This window comes from Danio aesculapii, chromosome 24 (assembly GCF_903798145.1).
Source record: "Danio aesculapii chromosome 24, fDanAes4.1, whole genome shotgun sequence".
Lineage (NCBI taxonomy): Eukaryota > Metazoa > Chordata > Actinopteri > Cypriniformes > Danionidae > Danio > Danio aesculapii.
In genome coordinates, this window is record NC_079458.1 from 15,080,994 (window position 1) to 15,098,620 (window position 17,627).

Here is a 17,627-nt window from a genome sequence, read left to right on the forward strand (position 1 = left end):
AATTGGGATCAAACCAGTTAAAATAACAAATAAAATCCATGTCATGACCCCTTTTAGAGTCCAAGCTTGGAGCATCAGGCTTGTTTGACTGTGTGTGTATATGCGTGTGTGTGTTTCAGGTATGTGAATGGAAAGCAGTACATGGAGGATGTGGCGAATGCGCTTGAAGAGGCTGAGGAGGAGATCTTCATCACTGACTGGTGGTATGTTTGGATATAAAAACTTCTTGAGTTACTATTGATTCAGGGTAGAATTATTATACAGGACACATGACTCCATTGGTTAATATTTCAACATTAAAACGTCCCCTACATTCTAGAATAATCAATATCCTGCCCAGTTCTGGTTAATGGTGTGTGTTTGTTTTTTGGAGGGTTTCTTGGAAAAAGAAAACCACAGAGATCACACTGGACATGTCCTAACCTGGCATCCCACTGCAAAACTGCAGTTAATCCAAGCATATCTATTGTTTTACATCAGTGAAATTTCACTGTTGATGGGGTGATTATCGGCAACATGCAGAGCACCAATAAAAATCTGGAAAGACAGTAAATATGCAGTTTATTGTATTTAAAATGAATTATATTTTTAGAAGGAATGGGATAAGCTAGAAAATCTCTGTAGTAAAAAGTGATTATTATTTAAGCTATGTTCATCCAGTGTTGATTTAGCATCAAGAGTGCATTGAAGTTTTATTGTTATATTTTCTATTTAATTAGAATTTTGGTTAGTATACGTTTCTGTCAGTAGTGTGTATATATATATATATATATATATATATATATATATATATATATATATATAAAATATATACAGTATAAGAAAAAAAATTCAACACATTTCTAAACATAATTTTTATAATATCTAATTTCTAATAACTGATTTCTTTTATCTTTGCCATGATGACAGTAAATAATATTTTACTAGATATCAAGACACACATTCTATACAGCTTAGAAGGTCAATTAGGTTAACTAGGTTAATTAGGTTTACTAGGCAGGTTAGGGTAATTAGGCAAGTTATTGTATAAGGATGGTTTGTTCTGTTGATGGAAAAATATATAGTTAAAGGGGCTAATAATTTTGACCCTAAAATGTTTTTTTCAAAATTAAAAACTGCTTTTATTCTAGCCGAAATAAAACAACTAAGACTTTCACCAGAAGAAAAAGAATATTATCAGACATACTATGAAAATTTCCTTGCTCTGTTAAACATCATTTGGGAAATATTTAAAAAAGAAAAAAAAATTCAAAGGGGGGCTAATAGTTCTACAATTATATATATATATAATATTTATATATATATATATATATATATATATATAAATATTTCTTAGGACATCAAGTTAATCTAAATGAAAATATAAAATATGAAAAAATGATCATTTATTTGTTAATTGATTTATTGATTTAATACTTGAGTAAATTACAAATCAAGTAGTTTTTACTCCAATAAAAATTACAATATTTTTATTATTGATTTTTATATTATTTCTATTGTTTATTTATTATATTTTTTGTTGTTATAATATTATTTAATAAGTATTATTGTGAAAAAGACTGTAGAAATACACTTGAATTGAATTGATGTATTGTGATTTAAAAAAATCGTGTTCCTTTATCATATTTATAATTCTTCATTCCCACTAACCTCAGTATGACAGCAAAGCATAAAAAATTAAAAATATATATATTGTAAAAGTGTGTTGTTGCTTTTCACAAATGCAACAACTCAAATGCAAGAAATGCATTGATTTGTCCAGTCAAAACAATTGAACTGGGTGAAACTGCCCATAAACTGAGAAAAAACTCCAAAAGAAGTTGGAAGAAAGCAAGAAAGGGAAAGAAAGACATTTGTATACTTTGTAGTCGGCCTCTCAGAGGGCACCTCCAGCTGGGAGCGATGGCCAAACGGATCTGTTACCTTCATCAGACAGAGTCCCGGTGCAGTGTTACAGCATCACTCAGTCATCCTGCGACTGTGACATTCCTCTGTGTGTGTGTGTGTGTGTGTGTGCGTGTGTGTGTGCGTGTGTGTGTGTGTGTGTGTGTGTGTATACTGGTTTTGGTGATTTACATGGACACAAATTTGTGTAATGACATGGATATGACATGTTCTGTAGACAATCAAAAAAATATTGCTTAACGGGGCTAATATTATTGACTTTAAAATGGTTTTAAACAAATTAATAACTGCTTTTATTCTAGCCGAAATAAAATAAATAAGACTGTCTCCAGAAGAAAAAATATTATAGGAAATACTGTGAAAATTTCCTTGCTCTGTTAAACATCATGGGGGAAATATTTAAAAACAAATCACAGGAATGCTAATAATTTTGATTTCAACTGTAATAAGGAGATTTTTAAAGTATAAAATACATTGCGTCTATGGAGAGTCCTCATAAACCACCAAAACCAAAATGTGTGTGTGTTTCTTTCTCGCTCTATGCTTTTGAGTTCATGTAGGTGACAGCTGAGATGTTAGACTAGACGTTTATGTATATTTGATGTTACAAATGCTTTCCCTGCTGATGAGGTCGCTCTGTGTGTGTGTGTGTGTTAATCCAGGCTGAGTCCTGAAATCTTCCTCAAGAGGCCCGTTGTAGAAGGCAATCGCTGGAGACTCGACTCCATCCTCAAACGCCAAGCGGTGAGTTCAAGCAACTCAGAGCTGCGGTCAGACAGCAATCTATCTACACTGACTATAAAACCGTCCCGTTCACTGATCTCCAGTGATAATTTACACTCCCAATAGGGGGGAGAGTGTTCTTGGTAATATATTAATATTGACTTGTGGATTATGAAGAACTGTTTGTTCTTGCAGCAAAAAGGGGTGAGGATCTTCGTGATGTTGTATAAGGAGGTGGAACTGGCTCTTGGCATAAACAGCGAATACAGCAAGCGAACACTACTTCAGCTTCACCCCAACATTAAGGTGAGGACAAAATAAATTAATCAGTTTATCCACATTAGATTGTCAAATCTTTAAATAGAAAACAGATCTAAAAACATATCTAAAAAACAGATGTCAGGAAGAAGCAAGGAAAAAAAGGTTTTTTTTTTCACAGTGAATCACTTGTATAAGTACTCTTTTTTTGCTGAAATGTTCATCAAAGAACTATTTTTTGCATAGGCTTTAGTACATTTTCCCTCTACATAGAATGTTTTCTGGAATGAAAATATTAATTTATTCATTCATTCATTTTTCTTCAGCACAGTCCCTTATTTATCAGGTGTCACCACAGCAGAATGAACTGCCAACTATTGCAGCATATGTATTATGCAGCGGACGCCCTTCCAGCCACAACCCAGTGCCGGGAAACACCCCCAATTTCCAATTTATCACATTCGCTCATGCTCTATGGCCAATTTAGTTCATCCAATTCATCTTTCACCTATAGTGCATGTTTTTGGATTCTGGGGGAAACTGGAGAACCTGGAGGAAACCCACGCGAATACGGGTAGAACATGCAAACTCCACACAGAAATGCCTTCTGACCCATCTAGGACTCGAACCAGTGACCTGCTTGCTGTGAGGTGGCAGTGCTAAACACTGAGCCACCGTGCCACCAGAATGAAAATATTCCATGGCTGTTACTGGTTCTATATGAAACCATCAGTTCCATGTTGATGAATGCTGGGAAACCGAAAAAAATATGAACAGGCTGAGCATACTAATTAACAACATTGGTAAACATTCATTTATTCATCTTCCTTCGGCTTATTCCCTTATTTATCAGGGGTCACCACAGCAGAATGAACCGCCAACTATTCCGGCATATGTTTTACGCAGCGCATGCCCTATCAGCTGCAACCCAGTACTGGGAAACACCCATAACATTGGTGAACAAAGAACTGAAAATATGACTCAATTAACAATTCAATAGGACAATAACTAATTCAAAAGTTTATTTGTTTAGCTTTTTTAAAAATATTTATTGTTTTAAAGTTTGCACATTATTGCGTTACAATTAAAATCAGAAAAGTTAGGGAGTTGTGAATAGGGCAGACATTATATGTAAACATAAAAAAAATAAAACTCAATAACTCATGATTCAATAAATGAAGTTTCACAAACTAATTTCGAGAGGAGCACGTGATATGATTGACTGCAACTGGCCACCCATCTACATTCATTAGTTAGACAATCAGATTAATCCTAACTCAATATAAGTAGCCTAGCTAGAACAACTCTCTCCTTTTCATTTTCCAAAGAAACCCCTCATCCACCCCTTCTCCTCTCCTCCTCTACCATGGGGAGCTCTCGAGAACCACCTGATCTCATACTCCCCTCACATGCTCTATGGACCAGGCAGGAGCCTTGGCCTTAACCATCTCCGAGATCAGGGATCTCTCCCGAGACAGCATTCCAAACCTGCTAACAGTTGTCAAACAATATCTAAGTTTGAACTCTTGAAATCATTCAAAACGATCAATTCAGTTAATGCCCAAATCCTTCATGAGTAAAATTTTGTACCATCAACCACAGGCCCTCAAGAATAGGAATTTCTTTTATTGCTGTTTGAATCAGGCGCTTAAATTTATCATAATGAATCATTTACTGGATATTTGCTGCATCCAGATCATTTGAATCAGAGAAATCGTTAACTGGAGTCTCTCTCTGCCCACGTCAATTGAAGAAACTGTAGACTGTCTCTTTCCTTGATACTCTTACCTTGATAGTGGCTCTTACTTAATTTAATTTGAACAGTTATGCTTTGGAAAATATAATGAAGTAAGGTCATTTTTATTACAATTTTGTCCAAATAGAAAAATAATTAATCAACAACACCATTACTTATAATCGATGCATATTTGATGGGTAAAATACTTGTGCTGCACAGTTTTGAAATGTTATTATGTATTGGGGAAAAAGTTGTTGCAAGAGGACAAAAAAGAAAACAGGATTTTAAAATCATAATTTCTTGGTGTGGAAGAGTCATTGAAATGAATCATATTTTAGAAAATCAAGGACGTTAATTAGTAAAACAAAATGTTGTATTTCATATAAATTGGTTCCAGTTTGATGCTGTATGATTAACATAAATGATAAAACAATGTCTTGAGAATATTTCTACCTGTTTGATGAAGAGTAGAAGTAAAACACATATGTTTATTAATGTTTCCAAATTCACTTAAAGTTTCCCTTATAGTTAATTCATATGCTTACAATAACCAATATTTATATATACTATTTAAATGTTTTTTAGAATGAATTTAAAGGCTTCTTAAAACAAATCTCTATTCTAAACGTGTCCTTAATTACACATTCTCATATGATATGATATGATATGATATGATATGATATGATATGATATGATATGATATGATATGATATGATATGATATGATATGATTTGATATGATATGATATGATATGATATGATATGATATGATATGATATGATATGATATGATATGATATGATATGATATGATATGATACGAAGTGATGTGATATGAGATGATATGAAGTGATGTGATATGATATGATATGATATGATATGATATGATATGATATGATATGATATGATATGATATGATATGATATGATATGATATGATGTGATATGATATGAGATGATATGAAGTGATGTGATATGATATATGATATGATATATGATATGATATGATATGATATGATATGATATGATATGATATGATATGATATGATATGATATGATATGATATGATATGAGATGAGATGAGATGAGATGATATGACATGATATGATATGATACAAATATGATCAGCAAGGTGGTATTTCCCTTTTTTTTTACATAAAGTGAGACCTACTCCACTCAATTTCAGCTCTGAGTGAGTCATTGTTTTCTAAAAGTCACTGTTATGGATCATCTGGTCATCATGACTTTACCAATACGGTTATTCTGTCACTAACGGCAACAATATTTCCAGTCATTGTTGTTTAATTGGAGATTTCTCACAATAGAATTGATTTGGTGATCTTTAAATCTTTAAAGAAGGAAAGACTTGAACTCGTTCTTTATTTTTATTTTTTAATCTCAGGTAATGAGGCATCCAGATCACGTGTCATCTTCTGTGTACCTGTGGGCTCACCATGAGAAGATTGTGGTCATTGATCAGTCGGTGGCATTTGTGGGAGGCATTGATTTGGCCTATGGGCGCTGGGATGATAGAGAGCATCGCTTGACTGATATAGGAAGTGTCACCAGGACTCTTCCTGTGTCTGCAGAGGTTTGGAAGAGCTTGTATTCTTATGTTTTATGATATTGATACTATTGTATTAATGTTGCTGTACTGTCAAGAAACTGTTCACAAGAATTTAAATTAAAATGGGGTTTTAAGCATCAGAACAATAGACCCTTTTCACATGCCTGATTTTTCAGTGGATGAAGCCATCATAGTTGGGTAAACTAAGAGCACATTAAATTGTAGAGTAAAAAATGTGTTTTTTTTGTGCTGAAATAATAAAAGAAAAACTTTTTGATGGTGTTATTAAGACATTCAGAAAAAGGACTGATAACGGCAGTCAGAGGAGAGCATAACCTCAAATTCACTGCATTAAGACACTGCATTACAAATGCCTTGCGGTAATTCGTTTTTTGTAATTTGATGCAAAGATGATATAATACATGCATAAATGCATATAAATCTTATAGTTTCATGGTTCATAGTTTTTTATCAAAATATTATAACTTGGATATAACATCCTAATGATGACCGTTAAACGAGTGAAAAGGGTCCGTAGAAGTGCAATACAGCATTGAATTGAGCATTGGAAGTTTTTTCCATACAATATATAATACAATATGATAAATTTAGTATTATTAGTATTTTAGTGCAGGTCAAAATAAGCAATTGTCGTTTAAAAAAAGTTTTTAATAAAAAAAATATTTATATACTATTATATATTATATATACACAGCTACGAATGTGATATTGCGTTTATACAACAGTTCGATGACATGATCGTGTTTATAAAAGAGAAAATCAAACACGGAGAGTCTAAAAACCCTTTTGTATTAGGAACTACTTTTGCCATTCATACACATCTGCAGCTGATGTCAGAACAGCAGAAGCTTCTAATATATACACACACATATGTGTGTATGTATAAGTGTGTATATATATATATATATATATATATATATATATATATATATATATATATATATATATATATATATATATATATATATATATATATATATATATATATATATATATATATATATATATATATATATATATATATATATATATATATATATATATATATATATATATGGACATTTTTCCCAGTATTTCCTATTCCTATTCCTATTCCTTGCATTCCTAATAACTTTACTTACTTTTTTTTCTAAAAAACATGCCACTGTTGTCTAATGGCTTGCCTAATTAGCCCATGTTAACCTAATTAGCCTAGTTAAGCCTTTAAATTAATATAAATATACATAATAAAATATTTTACATCAAAACAGTATGTCTTGTCTTTTTGACTTAATTTCTTGTTAGCTAACAATAACAAAGTCATATTGAAAGTCCCATATTAAGAATGTATAATATATATAATCATGTAATCCCCTCTGTCACAGAATGCCTCTGAAGCCTTTTCTGCTATGGCTGCTCCATCAAACGGGCCCAGTGCGGCACTCGCTAATGGCAGAAATGTGCCTGCAGACACCGCAGACCAACCAAAACTAAAAGGACATGGGAAGGCCAAGAAAACCCGCTTCAGCATCCGCAGGCATCTGCAGAAACACAGGCTGGCTTCTGGAGACAGCGTGAGCAGTGTGGAGAGCTCTGAAGAAAGTGAGTACTGTACGCCTCCGTCTCTGGAACCATCCCCAATACTGACCCACACTCCCACATTCAGCTGTTATCACACAACACGACTGCTTTTATAATGCCCACTGACAGTGCTTTCACATGACTGACCGTCTTATGCAATCCTTTACTGTTTAACATCAGCGCTGGAATACATGAATCATTAAGATTTTAGGGAAGGGCTGTGAAAATATTACTGACTAAATTCAAGGTGACATTTAGGATGTGTTGTTATAAACGAGAGCTGTCAAATACCAAAGGTGCGTAGGCACGTATTGTAATTACTAGTGTTGTTGTTGTTGTTATTGTTGTTCTTCCGCTATCAAGTTTTTGGCATTACAGAGAACCATACGGTAGAAAGTTGTGAAATTCTTGCTACACAGATAGAATGGGATCTCAGCTGTTTTGAAGTCTCTAACTTAACCTCTCTGCCGCCACCAAGTGTTCAGAATTTGCTCTTATGTTTATGTTAGTGACATTTTGAATTTTCTGGACAGATAATACCACTAAAAAGATTTAGTCCGAATGTTTTTGAATAACTCACAAACATATTCTTTGAATTTCAGCAAAGTGGCTAAGCTAGGCTATATCTTCAAAACACTAGTGACCCCACTCAAGACCCCAGTGTACTTCAAACTAAATCAAAGAACTAGCTAAAATTCTATAATTTTGAACAAAATCCAGCCAAAATGACTTTTTGTTTCGAGTTTGTTTCGAGTTTGCTTCGAGTTTGTATTCAGTTTCTATAGAGTTTGTATTGAGTTTGTATTAAGTTTGTATCGAGTTTGTTTCCAGTTTGCTTCGAGTTTGTATTGAGTTTCTATAGAGTTTGTATTGAGTTTGTTTCGAGTTTGCTTCGAGTTTGTATTGAGTTTGTATTGAGTTTCTATAGAGTTTGTACTGAGTTTGTTTCGAGTTCGTATCGAGGTTGTATCGAGTTTGTATAGAGTTTGTTTTGGGTTTGCTTCAAATTTGTATCGAGTTTGTTTTTGAATTTCCATTGACTTTGTTTTGAGTTTCGAGTTTGTATCGAGTTTGTATCAAGGTTGTATCGAGTTTGTTTCAAGTTTGCTTCGAGTTTGTTTTTGAATTTTCATTGAGTTTGCTTTGAGTTTCGAGTTTGTATCTGAATTTGCATTGAGTTTGCTTTGAGTTTCGAGTTTGTATCAAGGTTGTATCGAGTTTGTATCGAGTTTGTATCAAGGTTGTATCAAGTTTATTTCGGGTATGTTTCGAATTTGTATCAAGTTTGCTTCGAGTTTGTTTTGAATTTGCATTGAGTTTGCATTGAGTTTGCTTGAGTTTGTATCGAGTTTGTTTCAAATTTGCTTCGAGTTTGTTTTGAGTTTGCTTCAAGTTTGTTTCAAGTTTGTATCGAGTTTGTTTCGAGTTTGTATCAAGTTTGTTTTGAGTTTGCTTCAAGTTTGTTTCAAGTTTGTATCGAGTTTGTTTCGAGTTTGTATCAAGTTTGTTTTGAGTTTGCTTCAAGTTTATATCAAGTTTTTATCGAGTTTGTTTCGGGTTTGTTTAGCGTCTGTATCAGGTTTGTTTTGAGTTTGTTTCGAGGTTACTTTGAGTTTTCATTGAGTTTGTATTAAGTTTGTATCTAGTTTTTATTGAGTTTGTTTCGGGTTTGTTTAGCGTCTGTATCAGGTTTGTTTTGAGTTTGTTTCGAGGTTACTTTAACTTTTCATTGAGTTTGTATTAAGTTTGTATTATGTTTGTATCATGTTTTTATTGAGTTTGTTTCGGGTTTGTATTGAACTTGTTTCTAGTTTGTTTCTGCAATTCGAAAAGAGTCACATCAGTGATCTCAGGGTTCCTGCAGTTTTTCAGTGCCACCTTGTGGTCAAAAGGTATTAGGATGGCCATGTTTGTTTGGCCAAACACACACTAAGCTGTTGGTCTTTGGGCAGTGTGGGGTCATCGTTGAGCATCTGTCATACCAGTTTATATGGTGTGTTTCACACGTTGCCTTGCTTCGGGCTCCTGTTGGGTGGAGTTTGCCCAATTCGCTATGTAGAATTGGCCGTCTGTGAAAAGAGAGTACTCTGATTGGCTGTTCAGCTATGAAGCAGGGTGCGAGAACAAAAACTGAAATGACAAAACTAAGCAAATAACGCAAGTCAAGAGGATTTCATTTCATTGCATTTCTTAAATATTTGCAAACAGTATTAATTGTCAGACATAATTGCATGAGTTAAGCTCTCTGCATTGAGAGAAGTACTGTAAAAATCCTATCTGAATCGTGCTGTGTTTATGGTGTGCAGCACTAGGTCTGGTTTTCTTTTGTGGAATACAAACTACTGCCATCTGCAGGTATGGAACGACTCATCCATTCTGGTTTCAGTTTGATGTCATCTGTTTGGTGCGTTCATGCACAGCTTTTTGTTCCAGACACAGTTGACAAACAGATTTTTGATGTCGGCTTGGTTTGTCCAGGGCTTTAAATTCAAAGCATCAGAGTCAACCGATGTCCAATTTTACCATGTTGACTAATTTTTGTTTTTGAACATTTTTAATGGTTTGGTAAAATGCCATTTTTTTTACAAAACCTTAAACCCACTCACCACAAATAAGGTGAAAAGTGCATTTGCGGTGAAAAAAATGTACAGTATTTATTTTAACTTAACAAAACATTATCAACTCTATCCAAGGGGGTCATCATCACACAGTTCAGTAAAAATTCAGTATGCTTTTGTCTATCATCATGAGACTGGTCTTGATAGATTTCTTGGATTATTGGAGAACATCAACAAAACAGAACATCAGTTGATCATCTTACTTTTTTTTCTATCCAAACATGAAATGTCTTTAATTACTAATTGTTGCAGTTGGTCTGATTCTCTCGGTCCTCATTTTGCTTCTATATTTTTTGACCATATAATGGCTACTTGCTCATTAGTAATTTAGTCTAGAATCCATATTTTTATATCCATAATTATCCCTGCCATGCTTTTTAGAGGGTTGTCCAGGTTTTAAAGATTCCCCTTTTCTTCAGGTTATTCAAACAGTATTTGCAGCCACCAAAACTTGATCCCTCTTAAGTGGATTGAGCTGAGGGTCTCCATGCCCTCCTGCTTGTGTCCCAGTGGTGAGTAAGAATCAGGCTTGGGTGAGATGTTTCAAGTGTGGACTTTTCTGTGTGGAAAATTCTGATCCTGATCCTGGTTATGTTGCGATTAACATTTTTATGAGAGTGCAATTATCATTCCTGTTGAAGAGGCAACCTTTCAAACTGCTCTGAGTCAAAACACTGTGTGGTTTGCTGTGATTCAATGTATTGTATTCTGGCAGACTACTCAAGATGAGTAAGACATTGAATATTCAGCGCTCAGGCATGTGATTTTTAGTTTAGAATGAATCAGCAGGTTACAAAAAGGCATGAAAACATGGACGTTTTCCTAAAGGGATGTTCCATGAAACGTGTTTTGGGTGTGTTTTGTTGGTTTGATGTGTGATTTTTGTACTGATTTTGTGCCTTTTGCTGTTGTTTTTTTATTATTATCATTATTGTATGTGTTCTCATCTACAGAGTCTGAAGCAACACAGGATTTGCATGCAGATGTGATTGGCCTGATGGGAAACACGCGGTTCTGGCATGGCAAAGATTACTGCAACTTTGTGCATAAGGACTGGATCCAGCTGGATAAACCTTTTGATGGTGAATCATTATATTTAAAATAAAATTAGTTTTGTTTTTTGTTTTTTCAAATAAAATAAATATAATAGATAAATACAATATAATAGATAGAACTAAATTATATTGAATGTTTATTTTATTAGTTAATATAATTACAAATGCAGTTTGCAAAAAATATATAATTTCAGAATTTTAGCATTTTAAAAACCCATTTAAATATGTTTTTTTTACATTTAAATTGGTTCAATGTGTGATTTTGTTTTCTGAAATATAATTTTTTTTTGCAGATTTTATTGATCGGCACATAACTCCCAGAATGCCTTGGCATGACATTGCTTCTGTGGTTCATGGGCGAGCAGCCAGAGATGTTGCGCGCCACTTCATTCAGCGCTGGAATTTCACAAAGGTCACTTAATATTAAACAATCTCTCGTTTCTCAATACTTTTTTTATCTATGAATGTTAAAGGAAAATGTGCATTATTTTTTACACTTTTATACACTGACATTCTTTTGCCTTCTATGGTATTTTTATTGTTCCTGCAGTATGATAAATCAATTTTATAATACAGATATTGCACTTGGTCTATTAACCTCTATTAAAATCTATTTACAGTTCTTTATTAGGTTCAGATCTGGCATTAATTTGTTATTGTGATATTTATTGTTATTATAAAAAACATCTCATCAGTATTAATATTACCATGTTTTTTCATGTATTTACATAATTGTGAAATTCTTTGAACAGTTTGGATGAATCACACAAAAGAGAGAATATCTTTTGAGAGTTTTTTGAGAGTTTTTGAGAGAATATTCTGAGAGAATTTTTTGAGTTTTTGAGAGAATATTCTGAGAGAATTTTTTGAGTTTTTGAGAGAATATTCTGAGAGAATTTTTAGAGTTTTTGAGAGAATTTTTTGAGAATTCTTTTGAGAGTTTGAGAAAATATTTTGAAAATGTTTTTGAGAGAATATTTTGAGAGGATTTTTTGAGAGTCTTTGAGAAAATCTTTTTGAGAGTTTTTGAGAGAATATTTTGTGAATGTTTTGTTGGGGAAAAGACTAAAATGAATTTTATTTTGAACACATTTTCCAAGTTTTATTCACTTGTTAAAGCTTGTGCATTTTTAATATATCTTCCAGATCCCGGATGTGTTATGAGTATTAGTATTTAATCATAGCCACTTGCTTAATTAAATTGTAATTTGTTTCAGATCAATTATAACCCAAAAACATATTATGTCAACCCCTGTGTTGTTGACAAAAATCCTAAATCTTATTTTGAATGTACAGCATTTTCATTTTTGCATTGCCACTATGTTTCAGATAATGAAGCCCAAATACAGGTCTCTGTCGTACCCGTACCTCCTTCCTAAATCTCACACTACTGCGAATGATATCAAGTATCATGTCCCTGGCTGCACACAGACCAATGTCCAGGTACAAACACATCGAAACATCAATATATTCTCATAGGATCAAACTAATACCACATTCAGCTTTCAAAATATCACCTCTCTCTTTGCTTAGGTTTTGCGATCTGCCTCAGATTGGTCAGCGGGTATAAAATACCACGAGGAGTCGATTCACACTGCTTATGTCAATGCAGTTGAACACAGCCAACACTATATCTACATAGAGGTCTGTAATTTTCCCTCTTATATCTTTGTTTATATTGCTTTCATCTAATAGACTCACTGTTGTTGTATTGGATACTAAACACAGAGACCGTTTTTTTTATATCTGCAGGGTAATTAGAAATATGTAAGGAATAATTGATGACTGGCAAGGTTATTAAACAGTAGTTAGTAATTGTCCCATGACAAGAATGGGTGTTGTTCAATAGTTTTAGGACAACTTTGTTGAAAGGTTTTGATCTACTTCAAATGTTGACTACTGTAGTTTTAGGTTATATATAGCATTTTTAAATTTGTTTTTAATTCAATAATATTTTTAAATTTGCCATAAATTTCAGTGTAGTTTTAGCTCGTTTTATTAAGGGTTTTGTTAGTTTTAGTTTAGTTTTATTTTGTGAACACAATTCCACTTTCATTGTTATATATTGATTAGTTTAAGTAATTCTAGGTTATATGTAGCATTTTTTTTACTTTTATTTTTGTAAAGTAAATTTTTTACAATACAGAACAATAATTGAACAGAAAAAACATATATTATTACATACATACACATATCAATATGCACATGCATAATTACCTATATATATATATATATATATATATATATATATATATATATATATATATATATATATATATATATATATATATGTGTGTGTATATATATATACATATACATATAAACAAAACTTTAAAAAACTTTTAAAAATTCATACATATACACATATGTATACATATATATATATGTATACATACATATATATATACATATATATTTTACTAGATATTTTTCAAGATAATAGTATTCAGCTTAAAGTGACATTTTAAAGGCTTAACTAGGTTAATTCAGTTAACTAAGTGAGTTAGGGTAATTCAGTTAACTAAGTGAGTTAGGGTAATTAGGCAAATCATTGTATAATGATGGTTTGTTCTGTAGACAGTCGAAAAAAATTGTGCATAAAGGGGCTAATAATATTGACCTTAAAATGTTTTCTAAAAAATTAAAAACTGCTTTTATAAAACTGCAGAAATAAAACAAATAAGACTTTCACCAGAAGAAAAAATATTATAGGAAATACTATGGAAAAATTGCTCTGTTAAACATAATTGGGGAAATATTTGAAAAAATAAATAAAAAATCACAGGAGGGCTAATAAGTTTGCTTTCAACTGTATATTAATAATAATGTTGTGTAGCAGCCTTTCAGTGGGCTAATATTTGATTTCTCTTTCAGAATCAGTTCTTCATAAGCTGCGCAGACGGCAAAGTCGTTCACAATAGAATCGGAGATGCCATTGCCAAGAGGATCATAAAAGCATACCGGTGATTTTCTGCCTCTTAATAATTATCTTTTGTAAAATCCACACACCTCTGATATACAGATTCTTTAACGTAGCGCTTGTAAATCAATAGGACATTGAGACAAGAGTTTGTTTTAAGACAAAAAGAAGTAGTTAAACATTAATGAATGGATGGATGGATTGTGTAAGGTCATATTTGCACAAATGTCTACTATATGAATGTGTAATTGTGTGTTTTGTGTGTGTGGTTGGCAGAGATGGTAAAAAGTACCGTGTGTATGTGGTGACGCCGCTGCTGCCTGGGTTTGAGGGTGATATTAACACTGGAGGAGGCAGCGCCATACAGGCTGTCATGCACTTCAATTACAGGTAATGTGAAATAATGGATAGTTTGTCACAAAATTAATGAGTACTCTGCATTTACTCTCCCTCAAGTTTTTTCATTTGTCCATTGACATCCATAGTAAAAAAATTCAATGGGTTGCTTCAACTCTCTGGTTAAATATGAATTCAGATTAATGACGAGATGCCCATGTTGACTCTTAACAGTGTTGGGGAAGTTACTTTGAAAAAGTCATTAGTTACTAAGTACATAATTAATTGTATTTCAGTTACTTTTCAGTTACTTTTCTAAATACTAAATAGTATTTAGTTAATCAATAAGAAATCTAATTACTTGAGTCAATACTATAAAATACATAGAAATCTCAACACATAGAAATTCAATAAAATTAAACTCTTTTAATCCTTTAAATTCTTTAAATTTGAGTCAAAGTTATAGGGTTTTAACTGTATTAATAAATCTACACTGTAAAAAAAATTGTTAATGAACAGTTTCCGTATTTTGTGATTCACAAGTGTTTATTTACAGTTTTAAATTGCATTATAGGAGCTTGATCTCTGCTTTGTCGACTTTTTATGTCAAAAAATTCCACTCTACAGTTTAGAAAAGTGACTTTTATTGACATTTTAGTAGTTTGGAATAATATAATGTTTAAGAAATAATGTATATCCGCTTGATAAGAAATTCTGTTTCCAGGTCCAAGCTGCTACTCATTTGAATTGAGAAAATATTCATTTATGGCCACTTTTTAGTCCTATAAAACATTAAAGGGAATTTTATATAAATTAATGGTGTGTACATAGGTCTCTGGACTTGCTGCATCACAAATACCAAAATTTTAACAATTTATAAAAAATTAATCACTTTCTGGCCATTGGATATTAAGCATGGGTATATATATTGCGATCGTGATTTTCGAAAATATTACATAGCTTTGTAAACGTTTATTATTACCATATGAGTCTCCTCAAACAGTTTGATAGATCTTGATAGGACCCGGAAGCCCCTTGGGGGGGGGTTTGACGCAGACGAAAGTGAGTGAAGGGGGGAGTTAGGGGTTGTCGTGGGCCCCTATAAAATCGTCCTCACTTTTCCCCTGCATGGACTTAAAAAACCACACAGACAAACACACACTAGTTGCTGAGTTTTGTTATACTGATTGTCAACTTTATGATGCATTTTCTTGCCTTGTTTTGACCCTCGCTTTGTATTGTTTGTTTACGTTGCTTGCTTCCTGCCTATACTGCCCATTTGCCTGCTTATTGACCACGACTCTGGATTGCCCGTATACATCTGTTTGCTCCTGTGTTGACTGTTGCTTGCCTGACCATACTCTGTGTTATAAACCTGCGTTTGGATCCGCACCTCTGTTGTCCAATGTCCTACTCATACAGTCTTTAATCTAAATATTCTAAATATCATTCACCTAAAAAAAATACAAAATAAATATTATGTATCTGAATAACACACACATACATACATATATACAGTTAAAGTCGGAATTATTAGCCTTCCTGAATTATTAGCCCCCCCTGTTTATTTTTTCCTCAATTTCTGTTTAATGGAGAGAATTTTTTCAACACATTTCTACACATAATAGTTTTATTAACTCATATTTAAAAACGGATTTATTTAATCTTTGCCATGATGACTGTAAATAATATTTGACTAGATATTTGCTAAGACACGTCTATACAGCTTAAAGTGACATTTAAAGGCTTAACTAGGTTAATAAGGTTAACTAGGCAGGTTAGGGTAATTAGGTAAATAAGTTATTGTATAATGATATACAAAAAATATAGCTTAAAGGGGCTAATAATATTGACCCTAAAATGGTTTTTATAAAATTAAAAACTGCTTTTATTCTAGCCGAAATAAAAAAAATAAGGCTTTTCCAGAAGAAAAAGCATGTATAATTGTGTTGATAAATGTAACCTTGTTAAAGGTGGAAAATAGAACTGTTACACAAAATGTATTTGTATAAAGCATACAATTTCTGCTTTTCTGAATTGATTTAGACAGGACTGTTGAATATATGTACAATATTTAAGTATCAACTGTAATTAAATGACCTTAAAATGAAAAATAATTTGCGACTGTACTTTGTCAGCTGTAATTGAAGTCATTTAAATTATTTTATTTTATAAATGAAAAAATATCACAATATGACTGAAAATGTGTTACATTATCATTAAGTGTGACTTATATTTATAAAAATATATTTATGCGACACAATTGACTTATTCTGACCTGTATTTATGAAAATATTTCAAGAGAAAATGTTCATGCATTTTATAAAATTCAAAATGAATAAAAAATATTATAGCACCTAATTAAAATGGAAAACTTATCTTCTCTTAATCATGGTAAAATGTTTAAATTGGCTACGTTACACTTTTTTTTATTGTTTTGATGCTTGAAAAAACCCTTTCATCTTTAAATTATTAACTGCCTCTAAGAGGTTTAAGGAAACATAAAAACAAATATTAAAAGCAAATGATCTATTAAATTGATCAAAAGTTAAAGAAATTTGCTTTAACTTTAAGTTTCTGTTTCTCATCAATGTTAAACAATAATATGGGTTACTATTTATTTTAAGGACACGTAGTTACAGTGTAACTATTCATTTAACTACTGAGTAATATTAATCACATGTCCTTACTATATGGGTTAGGCTTATGGTTAGTTACATGTAATTATACATAATCCATTGTAATGACTATAGTAAGTTCATGGCACGTGTGTAACTGCGTCACCTTAAATTAAAGTGTTACCATAATCCGTTTTACTTACTGAATCTTAATGTATTTATGGAAACATTCACAGTATTTACATTTGTTGTAATTGAACACACAATAACACAAATGTGATGGCTGGTGCTTTGCTAGTACAGAGAACAGCA

The 17,627-nt window shown here is 32.4% G+C and overlaps 1 protein-coding gene across 2 annotated transcripts in view; it reads left to right on the forward strand.

Moving 5' to 3' along the window:
* Positions 1-17,627, forward strand: part of pld1b (phospholipase D1b) — a 79,167-nt gene that overhangs the window by 43,157 nt on the left and 18,383 nt on the right. For both annotated transcript variants that reach the window (XM_056450121.1, XM_056450122.1), the window contains exons 11-21: positions 120-203; positions 2,568-2,649; positions 2,824-2,934; positions 6,023-6,211; positions 7,573-7,789; positions 11,340-11,468; positions 11,735-11,853; positions 12,771-12,884; positions 12,975-13,085; positions 14,316-14,404; positions 14,638-14,751. In XM_056450121.1, coding sequence (XP_056306096.1) covers positions 120-203; positions 2,568-2,649; positions 2,824-2,934; positions 6,023-6,211; positions 7,573-7,789; positions 11,340-11,468; positions 11,735-11,853; positions 12,771-12,884; positions 12,975-13,085; positions 14,316-14,404; positions 14,638-14,751 — 1,359 coding nt within the window. The remainder of the gene's footprint in view (positions 1-119; positions 204-2,567; positions 2,650-2,823; positions 2,935-6,022; positions 6,212-7,572; positions 7,790-11,339; positions 11,469-11,734; positions 11,854-12,770; positions 12,885-12,974; positions 13,086-14,315; positions 14,405-14,637; positions 14,752-17,627) is intronic.